Here is a 26,519-nt window from a genome sequence, read left to right on the forward strand (position 1 = left end):
AAGAAATGACAGTTCTGTCGAGTATTCCCGCTAAAAAATAAAGGACTCTAGATACCTTTATTCCTGTAAGCCTGGTGTTGTATTGCCCTCTAATGGAGACCAGCCATCCTCCTCCTCGGCAGTGCTAGATCCCCATGAATGCCTTGTGCATTGTACTTTACCAGGGATTTTGTCCCCTGCCCATGCTGGGATCACACTCCAGAGGTTGGGACAGAATTGTTACAAAGGAGTTCTCATATCCTTGCAAGCTCAATCCCAAAAGTTTTTATATTAGTTCAGTAGATTTACTGGGAGATATCACATCTTCAAATCTATACACATTGACCTTCTGACAGAAAACCTTTATAGTGATTTATACTAATACTGACCTTCCAATAGGGACAGCTGTAAGGCTGTAAGGCTCTTTTATGTCTGAAAAAATTGAACTGAATACGCATTCTTGATTTTATATGGCTTTATTTTTATTTTTATTTTATTAAAAAAACCCTTTTTTATATATTTTTAGTCTTTACTGTTCTATTTATTTATTTATTTATGTGGTGAAGACACTATCTCTATGAGCCCCTGGAGTTTCTGTCATCTTAACTTGAGATACTTCCTTGCCTTTTTCTGTTTGTTTGTTTCTATGTTTATTTACTGATGATTCCTTTCACTGCATCTCTTAATGGATGATAAACAAATGGTCTGGAAAGAAAAGAAGCTTAAACTTTACAGTTGCATACTTAATTAGACTTGGAAGAAAGTCTTAAGAAGTCCAAATGCAGAATCTGCAGGTCTAAAGTACTTACTGTACAGGTGTCTCTCTAACCTTGCTTAAGACTCAGTTGAACTTGGACTGCAGATGTGAGACAGTCGGATGTCCCCTCACCAAGAGACTAGTCTTTCAAAGTGAACAGTAATATAAAATAAATTAAGCTTTAAACACATCACTATAAAATAAACAAGAAAAAATGTGTTCCCGATGTCTATGCCTTACAGTAGGATGAACTATATGACATCTTCCTTCTCAGTCATTATCCTCCTATCATAAAGAAATATTACAGAAAATGAAAATGATTGTGGTAATTTTACTTCAGGTGGTGAAAAACTGTGTTCACTAACTAAATTTCAAAAATGTGGGGGTATGTGTGGATGCAAATCTGACTGAAGCCAGGTTCAGTGCCAGAAGAAAAGTTCTGTTTCCTGCATGTTACTTCCTCTCTTAAAATAAATTAAAAATTATCTTTATCTCTATAAGCTGATTAGATATCATTAGTATTATATTTTGTTTGCTGATAATACAAAGCTATCTTGTTCCACACAAACACTAGCTGCTCTGTAGCTAGGCTGGGTATCTGACCTCTGACCATAAAACTCCTTTGGCCATTTCTTCTGAATTTACTTATCTTTAATTTCACTTATAATATTCTCTGTACAAATTACAAAACCCATGTTTCCATATGCTATCTGCAAATATTGCTTATACCTSCTAGTCTGCTATTAATAATATTAAACCTATTTCTTTGATGATAAAAAACATAGACCCACCAGCARCATTAGCATGAAATGGTATCTGTCTTCCTGTCCTGATTTCTGAAGATGAAGAGTCTGCAATTTCCCTGAAGCCACCACTTTGCTTAGCATCCCAGGGGCAGAGAAAACTATTTCACACTGCAGCATAATCTTAAATGGAGCCTAACCCTTGGCAGTATAGGAGGAAATCCTTTGACCTCTGAAGTTCAGGCAAACAGTGCTTTTGCTCTACAAGGCACAAGCTGGCATTACTTCTACAAGTACAACTGCACTTGGACTTGCAGTCTGTTAACATAATCCTTGTTAGTCCAAACTTAAACAGATTAGGGAATGAGGCATAAGGACAGCAGCAGTGGATCACACCAAGAATCAGTCAGACCTGCTCTCTTTTTCCAGRTATGGTCAACCTTGGATAGGTTTAAGAAGGTAAATTCCTTGGATAGGTTTAAGAATGGAGTAAACATGTGATAGCTCTAGAATATCTTCTAGCCTCTGATGGGTTTTCTCAATTACAGAAAATGTATTTGCTACATTTGATTTTCATGTTATGAATTAGTCTAATAATTTTTGAAACTACATACATTTCTCAAATGCCTTGCAATGAGCTCTTGGAAGAAGAGTACACATGGTGGTAAGGCAAGACTGAAAGATTGTTAAGGTGGTGCTGCAGGTGTTTCTAGCAGACACAAAAAGGACACCTATCAAACCCAAGAATGAGGTTTTACAATCTCTCACTTTTGAAAACAGTAATTGCATTCAATTCAGTAATTTTCTGAAGTCCCTTCCTATAGCCACTTTCCATAGAGATCAGCACAAAAATAAAACTATTTTCTTAAGCTTGAAAATCTGGATTGAATCCCTAATTTCCTCTATGCCAGGCTGCAATTATTTTCTCAAGTTCTGTTTGTGGCTCTTTTTCTCAAGTTTCATAATGTCYTATTGCATAAGCACAGAAGATATTCAAAAAAAATATATATTTCTTTTATGGAATGACCCTATTCTGGGTAGACTAGCTGTATATTTATTAACTATGCTGTACATATATGTGTTTGAGTACTCTGAATGTCTGGGACTGGGATCATAACCATACAAAAGTTTTAGACATTTCTGAAGTAATTTTCTGAGTTTTGAATACASAAGCAGTTTACAACATTGGGCCCTGATCCAGTCAAATACTTAAGCCTCTGTGCAGTTTTAAAAACACACGAGTTTTGATATTCAAACCAAAAGATTAGCATCTTGAAGAATAGAATTTAACTTTATTCTTCAGGATTTTGGTATGGCCAGGATTTTTTTTTTTTTTCTGTTCTCACTGTGCGCCCCCCTTGAATGCAAGGAATTTTTTCCTGTTAAATAGAGACAGGCTGTCACCCACTCCAAATGACCAACAAAGGAAAATTTATCTATGCAGATAACATAGGGATCCGAAAGCTATATATTTAGAAACTTAGATTAGATATTTAGGCCTAGATATTTAGATCTGCCTAGAATACATTAGATATTTAGTCAGTGGAATGACACAAGCATCTCCACAAAGAGATTATTCCTTTATTAAGGTGAGTGTTAAGTCAGGGACTTATCTTTGGAGGCATTTTTTTCTTTGATTTCACTGAACATCCATGTTCAGTGTTGTTCTGATGGACTGGATGTTCTGGAGGACTGCAGTTCCTGCAGAATTATATGTTGAACATGGCATGTGTTACTCTTGGAAACTTTTGAGCAGATTGTCTTCTAAAATTTCAGCCCCTGGCAGCACACAAAGACTAGTTGTATCCTAAGGTTTTTCCTACAGCTGGAAAAAAATACAGAGTTTTCACAAAAATGAAGGCTAAAACCAAGTYGTTTTGTTTTTTAAGAATAAAAGTTCTCCAAAATGTGGAGAACAGAAGTACTCTGTCCCTAGGCACTTTTTCCCTGAAATACCTCTTTTTTTTTTTTTCTAGGTGAAAACATGCAGCGGTGACCTGAGCCCCACAGTGTCTTTTGGCTCATCTGCAAATTGCAAATTTTTGGAGCTGACGAATACAATTAGTTCAGTGATACCAAAACTTCAGCTTTATATATGACATTGTCCACGAGGGGGCACTCCTATATTTTTAATGAGAGCAAGTTTCTGAGCTGCCTTAGGCAGGCTTGCACGAGCCCTGTGCAGGTCTGGCTCTAACCTGACAGACACACGGATAATGAGGTTGACCTGGTGGTCCATCTCTGAACACTGTGCATCATTTACTACCTTGCTACTGCTTGACTGCTCATCCATGAAGAGTCTTCAGCCTTCCAGATGAGTCAGACTTACTCACGTTAAAGAATGAATTGAAAAGTTCATGCACAATGTGGCCAGTATGTCTAGAATATGACTGAATTTAACTGAGAATGAATAGAACTGTGTTTATGTACTTTATTTACMTAGCTGGCACTAAATTTCAGTATTTTCTATGGAATATTCCACTCACTGTGTTGCCTTGTGGCACTTTCTGCCCATATCATTACAAAAATTAAATCACTAAGAAAATCACTAAGAAAATGAATGCAGCTTGGCTTGAGTTGGTAGGTTGAGAATTTGCCTACAAATACAATACAATTTGCCTACAAATACAGTACAATAAAAGGCAAGCATCTGCAGTAAGAACTGCAGAGACCTGCATAGAATCTATTATATGAGCCAAACTCGCTTATCAGCAGTATTTTAGTATTACAAAGATAAAAAGGATAAAATACATTACTGGAGTTGTGGTAACACACTTAGAGGGAGAAAAATCTAGGTAGTTTCCTTTCTGATAACAAAAGAGAAAGGGAAACTTGAAAAGTGAATTTTAATCATGACCACACATTTGCTTCAAGGGCATTAGTCAAGTACAGACAAAGCTTTGAGAATAAAAATGTCAGCAAAAAATAGAGGTTTGTTTTATCTATGCATGCAAGACCAAAACACATTTCCTAACAAGCTCTATCAAGACTGAGGTACTTCTTGATCATTTATTAGATACTCACATGCTATACTTATGGAAATAGTCAGAAACGGCAATTTAAGGAGCAAATAAATTATTTTGGTGATTTTACTGTGTATTAGCAGAGTGAGCAGAGGGATTCGAAGTATCACACACCAAATGGTTTACATGCTCTGGCAACATATCAGCAGTGACAGATTCTCACAGTAAATCTTAAACTGAACAGGTGAATGTTTTTTCTAATTCCCTCTTTGTCAAAAGTGAAATGGGAGGTGGGTTTGCTTAAGGCTATAGCGTGAATTGGAAAAGCTGGGATTAAAATCCAGAACATCTTGAGTGTTAATGCTCCTTTAGAGAGAGACATCAGCTTTAGGATGACTGAGAGATGATGTGGCTTTGGGGTGATAATCCTTTATCTGCCTAAAAAGTCACAAAGAGACCAGTCTCAGCAGGCTGGGAGGGATGACTCCAGGCGAGGGTTTTCTCAACTGGTGCTGAGCAGAGCAGGAATCAAGCCAAGGATGCTGGTACTCATRGAGCTGCACTCTATCCTGCAAAGAATTCCCTTCCAGCACTTTGCAGAGTGAACACAAAAATACTAACACAGTTCAAACTAGGATTGGGCAGCGTGCTCCAATTGAGATACTGGGATACGGATGTAGTATCCCCCTGTGAGGACACAGACATGGCAATTTAAACTGGTCAGAATCTACTGCCTGAAAACAGACTTCACACTCAATTCTACATCAGGGAAACACCTAAATTAATTAGAAACCTCTAGAGACAACAACAGAGATGTAAGATGAGATGTAAACAAGTATTTTTTTTCTCTCCTTTCCTCTCAGATGCATTAATCCTATGGGCACGCTTAGCATTTTTTTCTCTCTTTTTTGTTCCAGATAGTTGTTGCTCCAGAAGAGATGTTCACAAAATCACTGGTCTCCCCTGGATCTGCTGAGGTCACATATGACTGTGGACTGCTGGTCAGCAGATGTCTAAGACAGACTGGATAAGCACAGATATTAACTTTTAATTTTTAACTTTTTAACTTTTTTTCCTCTTAGTCACTATGACCCCATCTAAAACTGCCTGTAAGAAAGATGTCTTAGAATGTACTAACCTCTAAGATAAGTCAAGGCATTTCTGAAAGAGATTGCTAGTTAACGTAAGCCAAAAGACTGCCTGAGACTTAGATATGAAGGTCTAGATCATTTCTTGTCGGTGCTCAAGCCTTCTTTAGCTTAGCAATATAGACAAATAGAGAAAGACATGGAAAAACAGAATGGATGGGAAGGGTTTGGAGGAACAYGTAGAAGAAAGTGCAGAGCGAAACATGAATAGGTCACACAACAGAGAAAGCACTTACTCTTCCCACTGTTGAATGTCACCAGAGATGGACCAGTGTTTTGTAAATCCTCCAGAATCACAGAATGGTTAAGGTTGGAAGGGACCTCTAGATATCATCTAGTCTAACCCAACTGCTCTAGCAGGGAYACCAAGAGCACATGGCACAGGGTGGCTCGGGGTRCACTCTGTGCCCTTGTCCATATCATTGATGAACAAGTTGAACAGCACTGGGCCCAGTATTGACGCCTGGGGGACGCCACTGGCCACAGGCCTCCGACTAGGTTTGACATCATTTATCATCACGCTCTGAGCTCTGTCACCATCCAGTTCCCAATGCACCTGTCTACTCACCCAACCCACACTTCTGGAGCTTTCCTATGASGATATTATGGGAGAYGGTGTCGACAGTCTTGACCTTGCTGAAGTCATGGTAGACAATATCCACAGTTCTCCCTTTCTTCATCTGGCCAGTCATCCTATCACAGAAGGCTATCAGGTTCATCAAACATGACTTCCCCTTGGTGAATCCATGATGACTAYTTCTGACTACCTTCTTTTCCTTCACATGCCTAGATATGGTCCCCAGGATGAGCTGTTCCATCACCTGTCCAGGGACAGAGCTGAGGTTGCCCGCGYTGCTCCCTCCTGCCCTTTTTGAAGACTGGGGCAACACTGGCTTTCTTCCAGTCCTCCGACACCTCCTCCACTCTCCATGACCTCTTGAAAATRATGGAGAGCAGCTGAGCGATGATCTCCACCAGTTCCCTCAGCATTCTTGGGTGCATCCCAGCCGGGCCCATAGATTTACAGATGTCCAGTTTACCTCAATAATCCATAAGCCTATCCTCCTCAAGAGGCAGAAAGTGTTCCTCTCTCCTGGTTATTTCTCTTATATCTAGGTTCTGTAATTCATGGGGACCAGCCTTAGCAGTAAAAACAGGAGCAAAGAAGGCATTTAGTAACTCTGCCTTCTCTGCCTTCTCCATCACCAAGGCTCCCTCCTGATTCAGCAGTGGGCTAACATTTTCCCTAGTCTTCCTCTTACTGCTGATGTATTTATAGAAGCTATTYCTGTTGTCCCTGATATCGCTTCCTATGTGGCCTGGCTCTTCTTCCACATTACAAATGTTCTCATTTTCTCATTAAGTTTACTCAACAGCTCCTTGTCCATCCATGCACGTCTCCTGCCTCCCTTGCTTGACTTCTTTCTTGTAGGMATGCATTGATTCTGAGCTTGGCTAAAGTGGTGCTTGAATGTTAGCCAGCTCTCCTGGACTCCCTTTCCCTCCAGGATCCTAGCCCAGGGGACTGCTCCAAGGAGCTCCCTGAAGAGGTCAAAATCAGCTCTCTTGAAGCGCAGGGTTGCAATCCTACTTCTTGCTCAGCTTCCTCCATGCAGGATTGTAAATTCCAATATTTCATGATCACTGCAGCCAAGACTGCCGCCAACCCTCACATTTCCAACTAGACTACCTCTGTTTGTTAGTATCAGCTGTAGCAGCACCCCTTCTCTTGTTGGCTTGGCAACCACCTGCATAAAGAATTTATCTGCAGTGTTCTGCAGGAACATCCTGGACTATCTGTTCCTAGCTGTGTGATTATCCCAGCAGACRTGAGGGTGGTTGAAATCCCTTATAAGGACCAGGGCTGGTGATCTGGAAGCTTCTTGCAGCTGCCTCTAGCAGCCTCATCCACTTCCTGTTCCTGGTCAGGAGGCTTGTAGTAATCTCCTATGGCAGGGTCACCCCTCTTGGCCTGCTCTTAAATCCTCCTCCACAGGCTCTCGACTCAYGCTTTGTCCTCCCCTATGCTGAGCTCCATACCTTCCAGTTACTCTCTCATGTAAAGAACAACTSCACCACCTTGCCTTCTTGGCCTGTCCATCGTGAAAAGCCTAAAGCACTCCATGGCCACCTTCCAGTAATATGAGAGCTGCCTCACCATGTCTCAGTAACTGTTGAGATCATGGCGCAGCAACYGCACACATATCTCCAATTCCACTTGTTTATTCCCCATGCTGCATGCATTTACACAGATGCATTTGAGTTGGGTCCGCAATGTGGTGCTCATTCTAGCAGGGGCAGCTGCAACTTGACTGTGTGGGCCTTCAGAAGTTCTCATATTTTGCCATTTAGCCCCTTCAGGCCTAGGACGCCCTTCACAGGCTATAGTGTTAGGCGGCATGTTAGTGGCATGTTAGTGGCGTGCATGTTATTGGCATGACAGACCATCGCCTACCTTATCACCTGCTTCAAAATACATATTGGAATGCAAAAGGCACATGCAGTGAAGAGATATTGGATCAAGTTCATGTTTTTTGGAAACAGTTGTAAAGTTTCACTTGAAGGACAACTTCCTCCAAACTCAATCATCTTCTCATGAGGATGCATTTGGTGCCTGTACAGCAATGTCTGTAGGCCTAGCTGTCTATGCTCGACAGGCAYGATTAGAAGGTGCTGTTTCCTCTGAGAAGCAGAGCAAAATCACACCTCTCCATTTCTCCTTTAACTACTTAGCTAATTAAGCTACCTTCATAGCCTTGGTATGCAGACGCATCACCCATTCACCTCAGAACTATATTTAGAACATGGTGCTGTTGTTGACATTGCTCTGCTCCCAGGTTACACAGACACACAATAGTCATTCATAACAATGAACAATGCTAAACATACCAGTCTCCTAGAGTATCCACACATGCTGCGCAACTGCTATTTTATCTTTCAAGTACATACTTCCCCAAAATTCAGCTGATATACCCAGACACCCAAAATTCAGCTGATATACCCAGGCACCTGTCTAGTGCATTTACATAGCACATGGCACATAGTCTGTGATAGTTTAGCCTATAGTCTGTATGACAGTTTAAATGATTGCGAAGAAGATACACTGCATTAATTTAAGCAACCTAAAATTACCCTCTAACCTGAGGGTCATAATATCTTCCTTATGAACTGAAGTATAGTTGGAGTATGACTCATCTCACTTTTCCTCAAAAACTATTTTAYGGAGAGAAGTTTTCCTCTGAATGTCTTCTCTTGCATTTTATTGACTACAGAGCGTCTGTACTACAGACTTATTGACTACAGTGACTAAATGGCACTGCTTGAAATAAATTMAGTTTAATTTGAAAATTTAAATTCCACTTCTAATGTTATCAATTTTATTTTATTTTTGATATTGAGTTTGACATTGAGTTTTACTATRTTATGTTGCCCCAGTCTCTTAGCAGTTATATTCTCCTTTTTCTCGTGCTTAAGTAATAGCAGCAAAAAAAATCTAGAATACTGAACAAGTGGATTCACTGAGAAGTGATTTGTTTCCAATATCAGGTACTGACAGAAAAGAGGCAAACAGGCCTTGATTTTCAATATGGGCATTAACTCCAAGAAAGATATGAGAAGTGACAGCTGATTGACAGAAAATAACTGCAGCAATGTGCTTGTCTCTTGCAATAGATCACCTGCAGAGAAAATCTATAAGTAAGATCCTTTTTGGGGATAAGTTATAGCTCATGAGCTGCAGACACAAGGTGTGTTCTGCAAATCACAAACACTGCTAACTTCATGCAATAAAACATTTTTATCAAATTCAGTATCCAATCATGATTTGGAAGGACTGAAAGTGGRCTTATAACTATGTTGGAGGCAGGAGACAAGTTACATGCCCACTTAAAACCCACCGGCATCCGCTAAGACTCTTTGGAATGGGAATTGGCTTACASATAAAGATGACAGTATAAGTGACTATATCTGGATGTTCTGTCTCCATTTGAGGAAGAACGTCTTTACTGTAAGGGTGAAAGAGCCTTGCAATAGACTTCCCAGGGAGGTTGTGGAGTCTTCTTCTCTGGAGGTCTTCAAAACGCACCTCAATGTGACCCTGTGACCTTCTCTCTCTGTGACCTTCTCTCTCTGTGACCTTCTCTCTCTGTGTGAGAAGTACTGCTGAGTTCTCTATTTTTAGTAAATTTTAGTATTATTTTAGTAATTCCTTAAAATTACTAACTTCCCTCCCTTCTCTCCATTAAAAAAAAAAAAAAAAAAAAAAAAAAAAACCCCTCAATGTGCCTAACTTGGATTTAGATGTCTGCATATGAATGTTTTCATAGTGGAAATGTCATAATATAGATGTCATAACAATGGCATAGATGTCATGGCAGTGCTATGGATCACTGAGTGATGGGTTAACTTGAACAGCTTTGTTGTTTATTGTTTCTAAAACATAGCTGTCTGTTGTGACCCCCAGCACATGGTTTTAGGTACCATCACCTGTACTGCACATCCTAGGTCATAGTACAGAAGAACATGTCCTACCTGGTCCTATCTGTTCTGGTGATCACCAGTTTTTGACTCATCTAGACAAGTGCCTAAAACGGTAGGTAGATCTGCTGGAGCACCCCCTCTGTACATCTGGCAGATTGAGCCCTCTGAAGAAGAAAACAGATCCAAAGCTGCAGTTCAGGTGAACAAATGGGGCTTTGGCTCAAGGGAACAGGCTGCCCAGATCTCCTCTGGAGATCTTCCAAGCCCACCTGGATGCCACTCTGTGCCATATGCTTATGCCCTAGGTGTCCCTTCTGGAGCAGGGGGGTTGGACTAGATAATCTCTAGAGGTCCCTAGAGATCGTCTAGTCCAGTCCCTGCTCAGGCAGGTACACCTAGAATACATTGCACAGAGTCTCATGCAGGCAAGCTGTTCAAGCAGTGCTTTTGCTTGCATGCCATAATGAGGGATATGACAGGATTTATTTTATTTCAGTTAGGCATTTACATGAAGCCTGACAATGGTGGATCTACATGGTAATGGCATGTCCACCTCCTTTTGAAATTGGGACAAGATGAAGAGCTGTCTGCAAACTTGCAGTGGTTTGTTAAAATATAAGGGAGAGAAAAGAAAACCTGTGAGCTAAGCTTTCAAGAGGTATTTGACCAGCGTGCCAGACACTGAAATGCCAGTCTGCTTCATGTTCTCATACTAGCTGTTTTTGAAGGAGAAAAATAATTTAACTAAGTGAAAGTGAAAAAGATGTAATTTTATTAAAGTGCTAGCCTTTTCCTGTCATTTTCCAAGGCTTTCACTGATCTCCAGCCCATGCAGTTGCACAGCTAAGAAGGAATCACAGCTTCTGTTTTTCTTCAAGTCTCTGTAGTACTGATGAACTCCACAAAGACCTTGAGAGAGACCTGACTAGAGCAGATGGCAGAAAGAAAAAAAGCCCTTTGATGTATTACTTTTTCAAAGCCATGATTTTTAAGTAAGCATGTGGATTTCTGTGGTGTGGCTAATGAGTTTTAACCCTGCAAAGCAGTCTTAGAAAGCTTCAGAGATGTGCTTAATGATCATGAACGCTGATAACACCAGGTGATACTGTGGCTGACACAAACAGATTCTCACCATGCACTGGATCAAGGTCAAAGATTACCTCCTTTCAAACCAAGGGACCTTCACCAAAAGCAGTTCTTGAAGGAAATGTGAGCCTGTTGGATCTCTTCTTAGCCAGAGCCACTGACTTCCATACCCTTTCCTTTTAATTACTCATGTTCCCAGCACATCTACTGAGTAAAGACAACAAGCACCTCTACTTGTGAGTAGTAAGATTTTTATTAGTCCCCACAGGATGCAGACTTTTCTCAGTTGAAAAATATTGACTGAGTAACACCTGCTTTCTGTTGAATTGCTTTTTCTTCTCCTTTTTCCTGCCATCTGTGTGGTGGTTTGACCTAAACAAACCTATCACTGTATTGAGCTGACTTCCTTGCTCATTGACCTCCTTGCAAGCCAGTTCAGATAACTGCGATGATAGAAAATGAAAGCAGGAGAAAGAAAAAAAGGAAAAAGTAATAATTTCCTGTCAGTCTAGAGACTGAAGCTGATTAATGAGAATTCAGATGAACTGTTGCATGCATGTCTCACCCCTGAACTATTGACCTCTCCCTTTGTCCTTGCTGGAGCACATGTCAAAACAACTAAAAAAATCAATGCAGCAAACCTATCAGATCATATATAGTTTTCTGCAGGATTAGGAAACTGGATCAATCCAGCAGGGAGGAAACCTATGGGTGGAAGTGGGATTGACCTTCCTCTTACAATGACAGTGATCAGTGCAAGCTATCCCAGGTAATTTTATTTCCAGGGTTTTGTCAGGTGACACAGCTTGTTTGATCTCAGCTTGTCTGATCTCGTATTCCTTTTCTGGAGATGATGGTGATTTTTTGTTTTTATTATTTATTTATTATGTATTTATGTACATATAATAAATATGTTTTTATTTATTATACTTATATTCAGTTGCTTAATTGAAGTACAAACCTAGTCTCTGTACTTGGCCCAGACTGATAKCTACAAATTATTCCATTTCCAGGGGGATCAATGGCATTCATGAGGTCTTCTGGTAGGTTTTTCTACAGGTTATTCTTATCATCTTCAGCATGTTGCTATAACRTCTGTCTGAGGACACTGGGACATGGTGCGTATTACCAATTTTCCTAGTCTCGACTGGTAGCTTACAAAGCAGCCAAAGGCAAAGCAGTTTCTGTCAAGAAAAGATGTGAAAATCAACCTAAGGCCTGTAGCTACCCATACAAGTGCAAGTGCAAGTTCATGGGTAGCAATGTAGCTACCCATGCAAGTTCTGCTTGCTGATTTGGTTGGGAGATTGGGATTCCTCTGAGAAATTAAAGCAGAAAAATCCCCCTCAATATTGCAAAATGAGGTTGTGAAAGAGTGGAGGCCTATTAACCTCCACTTCTGAATTCTAAAGGACTAGGCCAGAACTTCACTAGAAACCCTAGATTACCTCTGAAACCCCATCCATAAACTTCCTGTGAACCAAGATTATAGTTCAACATCGTTGTAACCATTTCCTCCCATAAAACTCATTTCTACTCCTCAGCTGTACCAAGATGACTTCATGTTGGATCTTGCAATAAATTGGGCTGAGGAATCCAAGTTAAAATAATAAAATGTAGATGTGTTACTTTTTATCCTCAGACAACTCGTCATTTTTTTTTTCCCCTCAAAATACCTCAAAGCAGCAGGACTAGCAAACCTTGGGGAAGAAAATTATGGAAATTAYGTGATAACACAAGACTTTCAGAGGAATATGGTCATAACTCCACAGAGTTCTTTGCCATGTTGGTTGGAAATCTGTAACCCCTACAAAGCACTGATGGAGAGGAGAAATTAAAACTTGTCATACTTTGTCTCTCATTAAGCTGAAGGAGCTAATTCCTTGTTTACTCTTTGGTTGCAATTTGTTTCTAATTTGGAAGCATTTGCCTCTTTCCTAAGGTGCTGTGCGTGAAACTTGGGTACTGAAAATATAATTTATAAGTGCCACAGATTGGATTTCAGGGAGTGAAATATCATTTTTTTTTCAGCCTTTCTTGGGCACATAAGACCCGTGGATGAACATGCATTTCCTCAGTATAAAGTATGTTATATCTATCTTTCTCTGATGGGATAATGGTCAGCAAAGGTGATAAACTGTCTTCCATTTTTCTGTAAAGTTCATCTTGTTTCTGTTAACTGTYCTGCAGACTGATGCATCAAAGCAGCCAGACACAGAGGTAGAGTCAAGAAATCCATCTGAATGGTGCATAAGTAGCTAATTGCTACTTTATAGCTACTTATAGTTCTTTATAGCTACTTATGGTTATTTATACACCTGCAGTACTCTTATATAACATTTATCTGAAAATCATATCAGTGATTAACTATTACAGAGAAGATTAATGAGGTTAATCTGATAAGTGAAAAATATACCTTTCAGCTCAGATTAGTAAGATTTGAAGTGGAAAAATCCTAGTTTTCATTCATGAAGGCTTTTTAAAAGCCTTTTGCATATTGGGATAATGGTAGTGTTTGTAGAGCTTGTGTTTATTAGTCAAGAGTTAATAATTATGCTTAGTGTAAAAAAAAAATTATGTTCACTCATTAAAATAGAATGCAGAATATTAAATTTCATCACCATATTTTAAAATATTACAGGCTGAATAACAAAATGATGACGTCTCTTGCAGAAAGTACATTCTTGCTTTTGTAACACATGCTACACAGTGGTTTGCTTACGCAGTCTGCTGAAAAGCAGAGCTACATCTTTGTCTCTAGAAATTGTACTGGCAACTTCATTAGAAGCATTACATTATCAGAATTTTCTTTCAACATTTTAAATTAATTTCTGAGAATTATTAGTCTGGGAGCAGAAGTATTCAAATTTCCTTGGAGAAGCTGGCTAGTATCCACAATAATTAGAAGACGGATGAAAGAAATAAATTCCGTATACTAAGGCTACATCTTTTACTGTTCTTTAGCTCTGTCTTTTAAAATGTTGCAAAGTTTGTTTTTGGATATTATTTGGAAATAGACACAAAGAGACAAGTGAAATCAAGTAAAGAAAAAGAAAAGAAAGAAAAAGAAAAAAAAAAGACAATCACATTGTCTCATCATCTGCCAGTAAACATTGTGTATTCATTGTTCTATGGAACACTTTGTTATAAGCGCATTCTTTACAAAAGCAGAGGTCCTTGCAGAATTAGGTAGGCAGACATCAATAGTTGCTCAAAAAAGTAAAGTATATTCTTCTCTTAACTTAAATGACCAACTGTTGTTTTGTTTTTTAGTTTAAAATGTTGCATTTTGTTCCTCAGCTGAAATGCAGCATTTTAAGTGCTAGGCTACAGTGGCTATTAATCCAGCTATCTTCACAGCATTTACAGTCTTCTGTGTAGCAACCACAACGATATGGTCCCTCCTCAACATACTGTTTTTCTATCTGTCTTATGCTGAGTGTTGTCAGACAGGTATGCTCATCCAGGTCTTTGAGTCACATCAATAAAGCCATCTCAAGGCTTCCTGTGTGGGCAAAACTTATTACTAGGACTTATGCCAAGCAAGTCTCAGTTTGAAGGAAATGAATGAGAAGCATCAACTGTTTACATGGAGTAAATGTGTCTGGGAGAAGACTCTGGGCTTTGGCACACTGGACATGGGGACAGGACAGTTTCTACTCACATTTGCTCTTCAGTCTCCCTACCTCAGTTGCCTYAGTTTCCCACTCTTTCAGACTTGTGAGATAAGGTCACTCCATGCGTCTCTGTCTATGATCTTCCATTCTCTCCTAAGCTGGCTGGTTTTACTATGTTACCTTACAGAAGACAGTCTCCCTTGCCCAGCTCTCCTCCACTCTCCTGTCTCTCCTAACTGGAGAAGATGACGGGGGAAGAAGGAGGCGGCCCAGGCAGCTCTTATCCAAGGGGAGAAGACAGGAGGAAGAGGTGTGACTGGCTGTGAAGTCCCTACAGGAAAAGTATCTTCTGTTCTTGCAATTGCTGGGAGTGGAGGAAGTTTTACAGGAAAAAAATAGTACCGGACTCTTGTTTCAAGAAGTGAAACTGAGTAGTTTTATTTAGCATAATAACAAGGAATGAATTGTCAAGAGTTTTTCTTTTCTGTGTTTTTTTTCACAAGTTTTTCTCTTCTATGTAAAGAAAAACTCTTCTTTACACAAAAAGAGAGAAGGAAAGGCATAGCTAAATTTTCATGGACTTGGAGTGGTTAAAACAGCACTTCATTCCACGTCTATCTTTTTTTTTTTTTTTTTTTTTTTTTTTATGCTAACAGAACACGTTCTGCTGCTGGGAAACTGAGAGAGTAGTGAAGTAATGCACTGTTTTCTCAAAGAATCAGCATCCCGATTTGGGACATATTAATTAATTAATATTTCAATTCCAGTGTATCCACTAATATCCTACCTAACCCCATAGCACCTGAAAATATGTGATCATGTACCATTTCTTCCAGTTCAGGGTTCTTCAGTGACTAAAGTYGTGTTTCTGCAAAGATACCAAACTTCTGAGTTTTTGTTACTTGTCTTGTGTCTAAATTTGTCTAAGCTCTATGCATGTGATATTCTCAAATAATTCATCCTCATTAGTTGGTCAGTAAATCTTTCTCATGCCTCAGAAGCACTAGTTGGACCCCACATTAAAAAATGGTCATAGGCATTCATTTCATCTGAATCATATCTCCCTGGTTTGCAAGTGTCTTTGGGGATTTGTCAAACATGCCAAAGTTAGGACTCCATCCACTAGACATAGTTATTAAAAAAGAAATTTGGATTGATTGGACAAGATTGGCATATAATGATTTCTGTCATTGCAAAATGACTAGTAAGCATTTTTCTATTATCTTTCTGTGTATCTAAATTAGGCTAATAAAGCTAGAGGCTAATAGGGCTAAATTCAGCTTCGGTTTCTTGATTCCTCTAGGGTGAGATGTATGAAGGCTGATTTTTATATTATAGCTATTGAGACATCATTTCTTGTGGTATTGGTTAAGAGGGAAGGGGAATACATTAAAAAATGCAAAAATTCATTAGCAAATACATGCAAAAACAGTGCATTACTTCTTCATTTCTAGACTCATTACAAAATGTGTACTTATTTTTATAGCAAAGGGGGCAATTACTTTACTTATTTCTCTAATGATAACAAAACTGGATTAACTATTGTACAATCATCATTCTGCCACAGGATTTGCACCAAAAATGTGACTGTATAGATGTAGCTTCCAGTGCACAGGCTTCCAGTGCACAGACAGTTCCATGTCTTGGCATTGCCTAGTTCGCTAACAAATGTTTGCAAATGTACCCAGTATAAACCAAATAAGCAAAAAGCATGCCACAAGGGAAAAAAAATGGTGGAGAAGAATGAGAAAATGGGAAAAAAAAAGAAAAAAATGAAAATTTGTGCTATGAAATCAATCCTTTAACTTCCTCCTCACTCTTCAGGAGTAGCAGAAATGCCAATGAAATGAATGAGCAGAAATGTGTGCTTAAATTATTCTCTTWCTAAGGCTTCTGTAGACATGAAAGCTGGGAAACTAGGAAGCCGTGACAGTAGCTTCTTTCCCACAGGAGCACAGGAGGTGAAACCATCCTAACGTGAGACTAAAATGACTTTTTAGTCCCATGGAACTGTGTCACTTGCTCCATGATGGCCAGAGTAGTGCATATTGCATGTTATTTATATTAACAGTCATTTTCTCGGGAAAGAAAGTCTGAGAAAAGCTTTTTTTTTTTTTTTTTTTTTTAATAAGAAATCTTTAGTTTCTCTCAGGAAAAAATTGTGCTTATGCTACTAACAAAGCAGTCTTCCTTCAAGACTTAATGCTGGTAAGGCCACAAAGTGGTAATAAGAAAGAATGCAAATGTAAATGAATTGCTCAGTGAATAATCGGTAATTTAATGATTGATACAGAAATACCTTTTTTTTTTTTTTTAAAGACTTGCCTAGTTTTAATTAAAAATAAAATTTCCAAATGCAGAGACCCCGTTTCCTTGGCTACTTGTTTGTATGAACTAAGCRCTTTTCTCAGACAGGTCTTGTCTTTTAAAGAATAGATTTGGTTACTTTCATTTATACTGAGTACAACCCTATACTATAAACCGAACCATACATTTAAATGAAGTATGACTTTTTCCCATTAAAGCTTATAGAGTGTTTTAGAATGAAAAGCATGTCAGGAGAACCACAAATTGTAACTGAGAATCTAAGAAAAGCAGCTTTGCTTTCCTAATATCCTTTGAAAACTATACATTTATGGTAATGCTGTTTATTAGCAGTTTTATTATTATTTAGAAAACAGTTTTAGAGAAGAAAGACCTGAGATGTTAAATATGATATGTGACTGGCACCCAAATGCCAAYTGTCAACTAAGAAACTCTACTAGACTTCCAGAGAACTATGCAAATAAAACATGTACATGATCCTACATCTTTTTCCCATGTAAGAAATGCAACTGGAGTTTGTCCTTCCACATACATAAGAAAGATAAGATAAAATCTCCTTTTGCGAGAGTTATTGTCATTAAAGAGATGGATGCCCAGGCGAGGAAGAGCCTAAGCCTGTTACTTTATTTCAGTTTTGCATTGGCAGGTAGCAGGGCACACCGTAGTTAACATGGTACATCCAAAAGACTTTGTCAAGTTCGGACAGTTTGCATACATATCCATATATTTGCAAGGGTTGGCTGAAAAAGAATCAAAACATGAAATTAATCAYAAATGGGAAACTTTTTCCTTTCTTAATAATTCTTCATCATTGTTTCCTTTTTCACATAATTCTTTCCTCTTATTTTGTTATTTATCCACAACAGCATCCAAAACTTTTGACTACCAGTGCAATATTCTTAGCTGTATCAAAGAGGCTTCCCATTGAAAGTTTTTTCCTCTGTGCTATAGTTTATGATGAGAAATTAGCCCAAATAAAAGCAGATATATTTGAAGGGAAACTTTGTATTAATGTGACTCAACTCAATTGCCCTTATTTTCTACTAGAATTCTTGTACCAAGGAATTGTGATTCAAAATTGTTACTCTCTCAGTCTCTTAAGTTAGATGCTTTTGCTACCTGATCAATAACTACTGTTCAAAGATAGAAGAGATAAAGATATCAACTTTGCTTCAGTCATAATTTAAATACTTAAAACTTACTGCATAGTCCATTGTCACAATCATTAGGACAGTCACCACAAGGTGTTCCTTCTTTGTAGGGTGTATTGATTGAATTTATATTATTCCCCCTGAAACATCAATTTTATCAGCATAAATTAGAAACAAGTACAACGTGCTTAAGAGAAAAATGTAATTATATGAATGCATGCATATATTTATTTAGACTCAGTCTTTCATTATAGCTAAAACATTTTTTTCCTGTATTTAAATATCAATTTCTCTAAATTACTTTTGGACAAGTACCTTAAAATCCTCACTAATGTTTTGTTATTAATGATAAAGTTTGAATGGTACTATATATATTGATGTGCCTTTCTGAATCAAGACATCAAAGAGAATATAGAAAATATTCCTTTGTGATTCACTAGCATGAAAATTGTGAGTGTTAGGTAAGGAAAAAATAATCTGAAAATACATATCACTTTTATATTTTCTGCTTTGGTATGGCAATTCTTTTTACAAGTGTGTTTCTGTCTTCCTATTACAAATGTTCCTCAGACTTTTATGCCAGCTATAGGTGATATACATTGATATGTATTCCATCATGTCCTAAATTATTTTGATAATGTAGTAAGGAGTTCCAGTATCAGAATCAATACCTACGCAGGGCAATACTGGCAGACATACATGTATCCCAAAGTCTTAGGACAATAAGCAAATGCACATCCAACTTCATAAGAACTGTGCCAAACGACCTGCAAATGTAAGAGCAAAACCCATGGGAGAATTAAAAAACAAAGCAAAAAAATACATATGAACATCATTTAAATACACTATGTATTAAAGAAACATATTGGAAGCAAAAGTTAGTCATTTTATTTATCCTGTATAGTAAAATATAAGTCTCATCTTGCAGGAAAGCCCTAGTTTTCTTTTTTCTAGCTATTTAATATTGAGTCAAAGAACATTTAGGATATAAAGAGGTTTATATTCAAGAAATGTGGTGGACTCTTCATTCTCAGAACTTTTAAATTAAGCTGTCTACCTCTATAAGATATGCTTCCAGTCAGTTGCAKCTGTTGAAGAAGATGCAGGTATCATGATTTTCAATTTTGTGTCCTGCATCATACGCAGTTGATCAGAAGTTCCCTTTACTCCCCATTCCCCTTTTTCCAAATAGTGGGACAGTAAAGTTATAATCAATACCTAATCACTTTTCAAATATTAAATGGACAATAAGTCTCTCCCCTCTGTTTTTTTTCCTGAGAAAATTTTGGGTTGCCAGTATCTGTATATATACAGGTAGTAATTGTTTGTCATGTTGTACACAGGAGTTAGGGTGTGTGTGGTTGGACACCTTAATGGAGGAAAAAAAAAGAAAAACAAAGGTGGTACTGGCAAAATAACAATCTGGTTCTGAGACACATATGTTAGAAAGCATGCATTAAAAAAAAATCATAATTCAGAAAAAGCTCAGAATTACCAAGTATTCTCCCACAGGACGATCCAGCAGCCCTGCTTGCCATTAATCATTATATTGGATGAGGATATCTCTCATCACACCTAGCCACAGTCTCCAGGCAATGGGGTGGCTGGGATGACTACGTCTCTTACCTCTTGTCCTAAATTTATACCTGCCTCCCTGCTGCACAGGAACACTCCCTAGTACTAACCTGGGCTTGGTTGTCGTCTAGTCCTACACCAAGGCATCAACAACTTCTCTTGTCTAGTTTACTTCCCTAACAAAGAACTGAAAACATATTTAGCCTATTATTTTCATTTATATTCTGTTACTTTGAAAGCTTTCATCCTTTTTTTTTTTTTTTTTTTTATCATAATGATTCTTCTGTCGTTGGTGTACTTATGAAAGAGGAAAAGTCATTTAGCTAACATAAAGGTATTTATTGTTTCAGGCCCAAATATAAAAATGTTGAATCTACCTGAGTATAGTGGCCAACCACAGCACCTGGACGGGTTTGTCCAATTCCATACTTGAAATCTTTCTCCTCGTCATACCAGGCCTGAACAACATCTGGCCATGAGAAAGGAATGCTTGCCATGAAGAGATTTTCACCACAGCTTACATCTGAGAAGAGAAGGAGAAATGCAGAAAACAGACACACGTGAGGAGAACCAGCAGAAGGCTGTATGGAATAGACATTCTTCTCATCCCAATGGGATAGTACTCTTTCCTTTTTTTTTTTTTTCATACAGGCCAGTGACTCAGAGAGTTTGTCACTACTTAAGTTGTCACTTGACTAGTTTTCAGCATAGCTAACCTGTCTGACTTGGAATTTGGTGTTGACAGGGAATCTGCACAACCATAGATACATTTCCATGAATTCACCAAGGATTTGTTTGTGGTGACTCTAATTTTGCTATTCAAAATGTAGCAATCCCACTCAGTATTCAGGTCATAGTTCAGTAATCTTGGTAAAATCCCAACAATTCAAACCTTACATCTGGTACTCAGAAAGGTATTTGTCATAAGAATTTACCCACTGTTTTCATCCAGGAAAATTCTATAGTTCCTACTGTTTACCTTCAAGTTCCCAGAGAATTTTTTTAAATTTTGAGTCCCATCTTCGTTAGGAATTATGTTTGGAATTGCCAGTTGCTTTTGAACCTTTATCATTCATCCTTTCTATGCCAGACAGCTTTATACAGTCCAAGCAAGATGATTTGTGTAAGAAACTGGGTCTAGGTCCTCTTCTTTCTGATAAATATTTTGAGGGATTTTTTTTCTCACTTTCTGAAGTAAATGGGATATACTTGTAAAACTAGTGAGAGTGGGTGAGGATTTATATGTAGAAATTTGTCTTTGATCCATGCATTAATTAAGTTACATTGAATCTAACAGGTCATCTCAAATGCTTAGACAAATGGTTTTAAAAACAAAACAAAAAAATAATTAATTGTTCAGTGCTGTAAACCAGCTGAAATGATAGAAATGGGAGGTAGTAGTACTCGTATTTTACTTACTGGTTTTCCTCATTTCTGGAGGACTGTGCTGAAAAGTACAACGATTTGCCCAAAGTTCTGCATTTTTTGCAGTTTCAGGACTCCATTCCTTAATGAAAGGAGAAAATATTGGTCATTCTGCTATGTAACAGTTAAAAATTCCATATGGAGAAACAAAATTCTGGAAATTACACTTGTAATCAGAATAAAAAAATCTCCTGCARTTCCTTTTTCTGCCTCTTGTGTTTTGGTTTGTTTGTTTGTTTTTCTGGGGAGGAGGAACACATAAATAAGTGTGTACTCATGAAAAGACTAGAAACTGTGCAGACTGACATTGAATGCATCAAAATAAAAGGAATAGTGTTGTGTTTCCTTCTAATATTTCTTCAAAAGAAAGAGACATCATTGTTTGCTAGACTTTTTTTCCCAATCTTGGCAAAACTGTATTTTTCTTGGTACTACCTGTGTCTGGTATTCCTAGYACTTCAACACAGGAAAGATTGTGAGAGCGTATTTGCTGCTACCTTAAATAATGTGATCTTGCACATGATTTTGTATGTCTCATTGGGTCTTTTACTCTCTGCAAATAGAAATGCAAGTAACTTACCATCTTCAACATGTTGCTGGCAGGYGGCTTTACTCCTCTCCGCAGCTCATTGTGTTTGTCAACAATCAGCTTTTGTTGKTCTGCTTTGCTAGTTGACAGAGTATCAAAACTTGCAGGTTCCTAAATTGAAAGACTGTATTATATATCTTACTTATTTGAATTAAGCTAAATACTGAATACTGTCTAGAAAATGATATAATGCTAACATCAAACTGAGGAATGGCCCCAGTAGTGGACGAGATGCTATAATTCATTTCCTAGGACTATCTAGAGATTGTTCTTATGCACAGAGTTTTGCAGTAATAAAATMTTATCACTTAGAGTTTCCCAGTAATAAAAAATACCACTAGTTTCTCTATCACATCATGTCCAGCATATCTTATCTCATGTGACTTTAGATTCTTAAATTTAGGCAACTGTATCAGACTCAACTTACTGTTATTATAGTTTCCTTCACAAAGGTTTGGAGAAACAGGATATAAAAATCAGAAAAAGACCTGKCTAGGCTCATGATACTTTTCCCCAATATTTTAAACATGTCTATTGATTTCGGTTTACTGGAGGACACATAATACAAWAGGATTGTCACAGACTTCCTGTGATGCTTCCATCTGGAGATCCCACTGCACAAAAATTAAGATATCAATGTTTTCTTCCMCTCCTGCCATAACTGACTTCATTTTTCAATCTTTTCCTGTATTTTCCAATAGAAACAATAACCATATGAAGAATTCTCTTGTTTTCAAACTTTATCACTGATTTTCTAGGATAACTTGTGAAGAGTGAAAATTGAAATATCCCATCATATRTTTAGACTACTGTTCTCTATTTTGCCTTGAGTGCAACGGTTCTTACTCTTATTTTCGTCGTGCTACACTTCATACTGATGTATGAATAACTTGATGTTCCCCAGAATAAGGTAATTAGTTACCTATTTCCATACATTTAGTTGGACTGGATGAGATTTAGTTTTAGTGATATGATAACACTGTATAGGAAAATCTTCTTTGTAAGAATTAATTTTCACATGTCATGACAATCCAACCACATTCAGTAATTTTTTTTTACATCTAATATATTTTAATTATATATAKAGAGAGAGACATTAGTATTTAAAAGATCTGCTATTTCTCTTTTCATTCATAATACCTTATGAATACCTTTATTCAACAATACCTTAGTCTTCTGTCTAATTCAAGTGAGAATAGTCATGCACCAAGCACATCATTTGTATTTGCCACTTAATGAATTTAAATGAGCTTCAGCCCTTACAGCATTAGAAAAAGAATATTTGTAGAAAGAAGTAGTTCTAGTAAAGCAATGGTGTGAGTTTGGTGTGAAAATGTGGGTGCAGTCGTCTGCTTTGAAATTCACAGACCTTGAGAAGAGGGCTTTTGTTGTGGCATCAGACTTCAAGGATATTGTCTCTTCAAAACCCAGATATCTAACAAGACTCTTCCTACACATAACCGGTGTGCATAGGAAAAGCCAGAATCAATCAGGCCYCAAGCCTGTTCAGGCCAATCCAGATTTTCCACATGAAAATGAATCCTACCTCTCCAAAGGACCAAGGCAGCACAGCTACGAGACACAGCAACACTGATGGCAGAATCATCTCTGAAAAGGGAAGAACGGACCCTGTGTTAATTTTTTTCCCCCTTATGGTGCTTTCATCTCTCCAAATATGTAACAYATCTGTCATGCTTCTCCAGGTGCTTTCTCAAGAAGAAGGGTATTAATTTCTTTCTTTCCTTCTTCTCTCTTCCATTTTTAGAAGTTAAAAAAAATCTCTACTTTGCAAAATTTCTAGAAAGACTAAGAATCGATTGCTTTGTATATTTTTCACTTTCTGGTCAAATCTTGGTTTAATCTCTTCATCTGAGTTCACAGTGTAGGAGGACATCTGTATTTTTCTTCTTTTAGAAAGACTTCAGTTTGCTACAGAGCTGCCAGTGGTGGAAACCATTTTTGGTTTGTGTCTGTGTCTGAAAGATCAGGGGAAATCTGAAACTTTCCCTGATCTCCACTGCCWGTTTTGACAAGACTGTTAGTTGAAATGAGAGTTTAGATGCATGTGCAGACTTCTGTATTTAGATATCTGAACTCTAGAATTAAGGACCAGAGTAGGAATATTTCTAGAAGCTTCTTCACACATAAGCAGGATGTGAAATGGCTGGACCAGAAATGGTCCAGCACTGTCTCCCCATGGCATTTGGTTTAGAAATCTATTATTGTTTTCTCTCTCTGTGTTTTTATTTTATTTTTTTTAACTTTTTTTGTCCCTAGTAAGTTTATTGATCAAATGTGAGTATTGTGGAGTGTGTACAGAAACAGGAGCCTTTTCAGAGCTTCGAATGAACCATCCAACTACAGCAGTCCAGATGGTAATAAGGTCATTATATTTGATATCTGATTGCAACCAGCCATGAAAGTTATGTTCAGCTTGTTTCTGCTCAGTTACCTGGGGCAGGCAAGCAGGTGACTAGACTGGAATTTACTTGTTTTGGCAATTTTCCCAAACYCCTCTCCGAGAGAAGTTTTGGGCATGTTGCTATAGAGATGTTATTAATGTAAGYGCTTATTTGGTTTTAAGAGTCTGCTGGGTTTAGTTTTAATTTACTCCTGGGGAAGGGCCAATAGGGTTTYCTGGTCTTTCTGTACTCAGCAAAGTCTCCTTACCTGGAGGCAACCAGCTTGTATAAAACCTAAGGTGTTCTTGCTCTTGGAGAACGCATAAGATTAGCTGCACTTTTCCAAATGGTACATTTTCCTCACCAAATCGTGTACGTGACACTGGACACAACACACAATTTCCAGCCAGTATAAAGAGGAACAGCTCCAGTTCTTGGATCTGGTTAATGGCACTATTTAGTTTAGAGCTAATCTGTTACTATCTTGAAAAACTCTGGGATCACACAAGATTTCTCTTAGTATCTTTCCTAGACACTTGCTTCTTAGAGCTTTTGCAGAAGTGTTTTTCAGTGTATGTAAACTGGCAGTTTAAAGGCAAAAGTTTGCCTTTAAACATGAAAGATGATTCTTCTCCTTTCTTTCCTAAGTAGGAAGAGAAGTGGATTATTTTCACGTACCCTTAAATTACAAGCAAAAGTATATCTTCTCAGTGCAAAATATGCTGATTCTCATATAAGTATAATGAACCTTTGTCTCTTAAAACATTTTAAAATATTTTTTCTCTCTCTACTGAAAATAACTCTTCCATGTCCAGCATTCTATTTTGGAAGTAAAAGATAAAAATAAAAAAAAAATAAAATAGCTGAAATATTATTTTTCTGGGATATTTTATATCAGTTTAATGAGCATATTTATTAAATGTATATAATTAGTAATTTAACCTGTGATACAAAGTACAAAATGGCATTGGAATGCTTTTTAAGAACCAGTGGGTTTCCTGCTCCAACATACTAATGCACTTTTGGCAGTCCCGCAGGTTTCAACCAAATGCTTACAGTTTAAAAGATGTAAATTTAATTGCTCTGCATTAATTTCTAGGCACTGATCCTAGAATCAGTCTCTCCATCACCCCTCCTTTCTCCCCCCTTAGTCAAACATAAATCAGGACACGTGCCAAGTCTTGCTGACTTTTCTGCAACTCCATCTGTGTACAGGGACCTGCCACTGAAAGACAGTGCTTTAGCATCCCTAGTTTGTCAAACAACCCCTAGTTTGGCAAACTTATGATTTTTTTTTTCACTTTCCTCCTTCAAAGGCTCAATCCTGAAAAAAAAAAGTATCGTAAATTATTCACAAACTGAATCTGTATTATAAAAGAGCATCCCCATTAATTTTTATTATCTTTGAAATGACCTGAAACGGACTAATACAAGCTGTCATTTCTCTCGCACAGCATTGCCGCATAAGGTCCTACTTAGCAGCCACTTTGTGCAAGAGGAAGGTGGTAATTTCCCAATCCTGAAAAGACATGATGATATCTAAACATAGCAATAGAGTATACTGAGTTGAATATATATTCAATTCAATACATTCAATCTTTCTCTGTCTTTATGTGTGTCTAATTCTTTTGCCAAGATGCTTCTTTCTTATATACAGACCATTTTTCATCCATTTTTAATTGTACATCAGTCTTTTTCTCCTTATTTTCAGCTTGCTTTATGCCAGTKCCTATCTAATCTGCACTTTTAACCGAATAAAATCCTCTTCCTGTGACCTTCCTAGCTTGTTCAAGGGACCATAAGTCTCGTATGATAGGTTACACTTTAATACCTGAAAAAAAAAATTGCAATACATTAAGTAAACAAATCAATATAAGTTCTACCTTTTGACTCCAGGAAGAATGGAAGTTTTTTCCGTGCCTCTCAGATGGTTGTGGAAGTGACTGAGGTTCCTCACTGGAACATAATTTATAGCTCCTCTGCTTCCTGATAGGACAAGGTGAGTCAGCGTCACAGGTATTGTAAAATTCATACAGAGACCAGATACAACAGTGCATTTGTCATGTGCACATTCTTCAAAGGAGGAGGTTGTTTGCTTCTGTTCCATTTTTTATTTCCTCCTACTTTTGTTTCAGATGAGATGAAACACTCAGAAATCATTTTTGTAAGTATTTTTCATTGCACTTAACATTTGCAGTCAATGTGACCATCCAGTACAAAGGCTCTCTGCTAATGATTGACGCATCCAGTTACAGTGAAGTTTTGAGCTTGATCTTCAGC

The 26,519-nt window shown here is 37.8% G+C and overlaps 1 protein-coding gene across 1 annotated transcript in view; it reads right to left on the minus strand.

Annotated features, from left to right (window-relative positions):
- CRISP2 (cysteine rich secretory protein 2) overlaps positions 1 to 26,296 on the minus strand; it is a 51,544-nt gene extending 25,248 nt beyond the window's left edge. The window contains 8 exon segments of the mRNA XM_026043604.1: positions 18,300 to 18,388; positions 18,924 to 19,015; positions 20,201 to 20,346; positions 21,243 to 21,330; positions 21,829 to 21,948; positions 23,384 to 23,445; positions 26,123 to 26,158; positions 26,161 to 26,296. Of these exon segments, the coding sequence (XP_025899389.1) occupies positions 18,300 to 18,388; positions 18,924 to 19,015; positions 20,201 to 20,346; positions 21,243 to 21,330; positions 21,829 to 21,948; positions 23,384 to 23,445; positions 26,123 to 26,158; positions 26,161 to 26,296 (769 nt within the window).
- Between the last annotated feature and the right edge of the window lie 223 nt (positions 26,297 to 26,519).

The sequence above is a fragment of the Nothoprocta perdicaria genome, unplaced genomic scaffold (genome assembly GCF_003342845.1).
Source record: "Nothoprocta perdicaria isolate Ctin4 unplaced genomic scaffold, notPer1 scaffold_330, whole genome shotgun sequence".
In the NCBI taxonomy this organism is placed as follows: domain Eukaryota; kingdom Metazoa; phylum Chordata; class Aves; order Tinamiformes; family Tinamidae; genus Nothoprocta; species Nothoprocta perdicaria.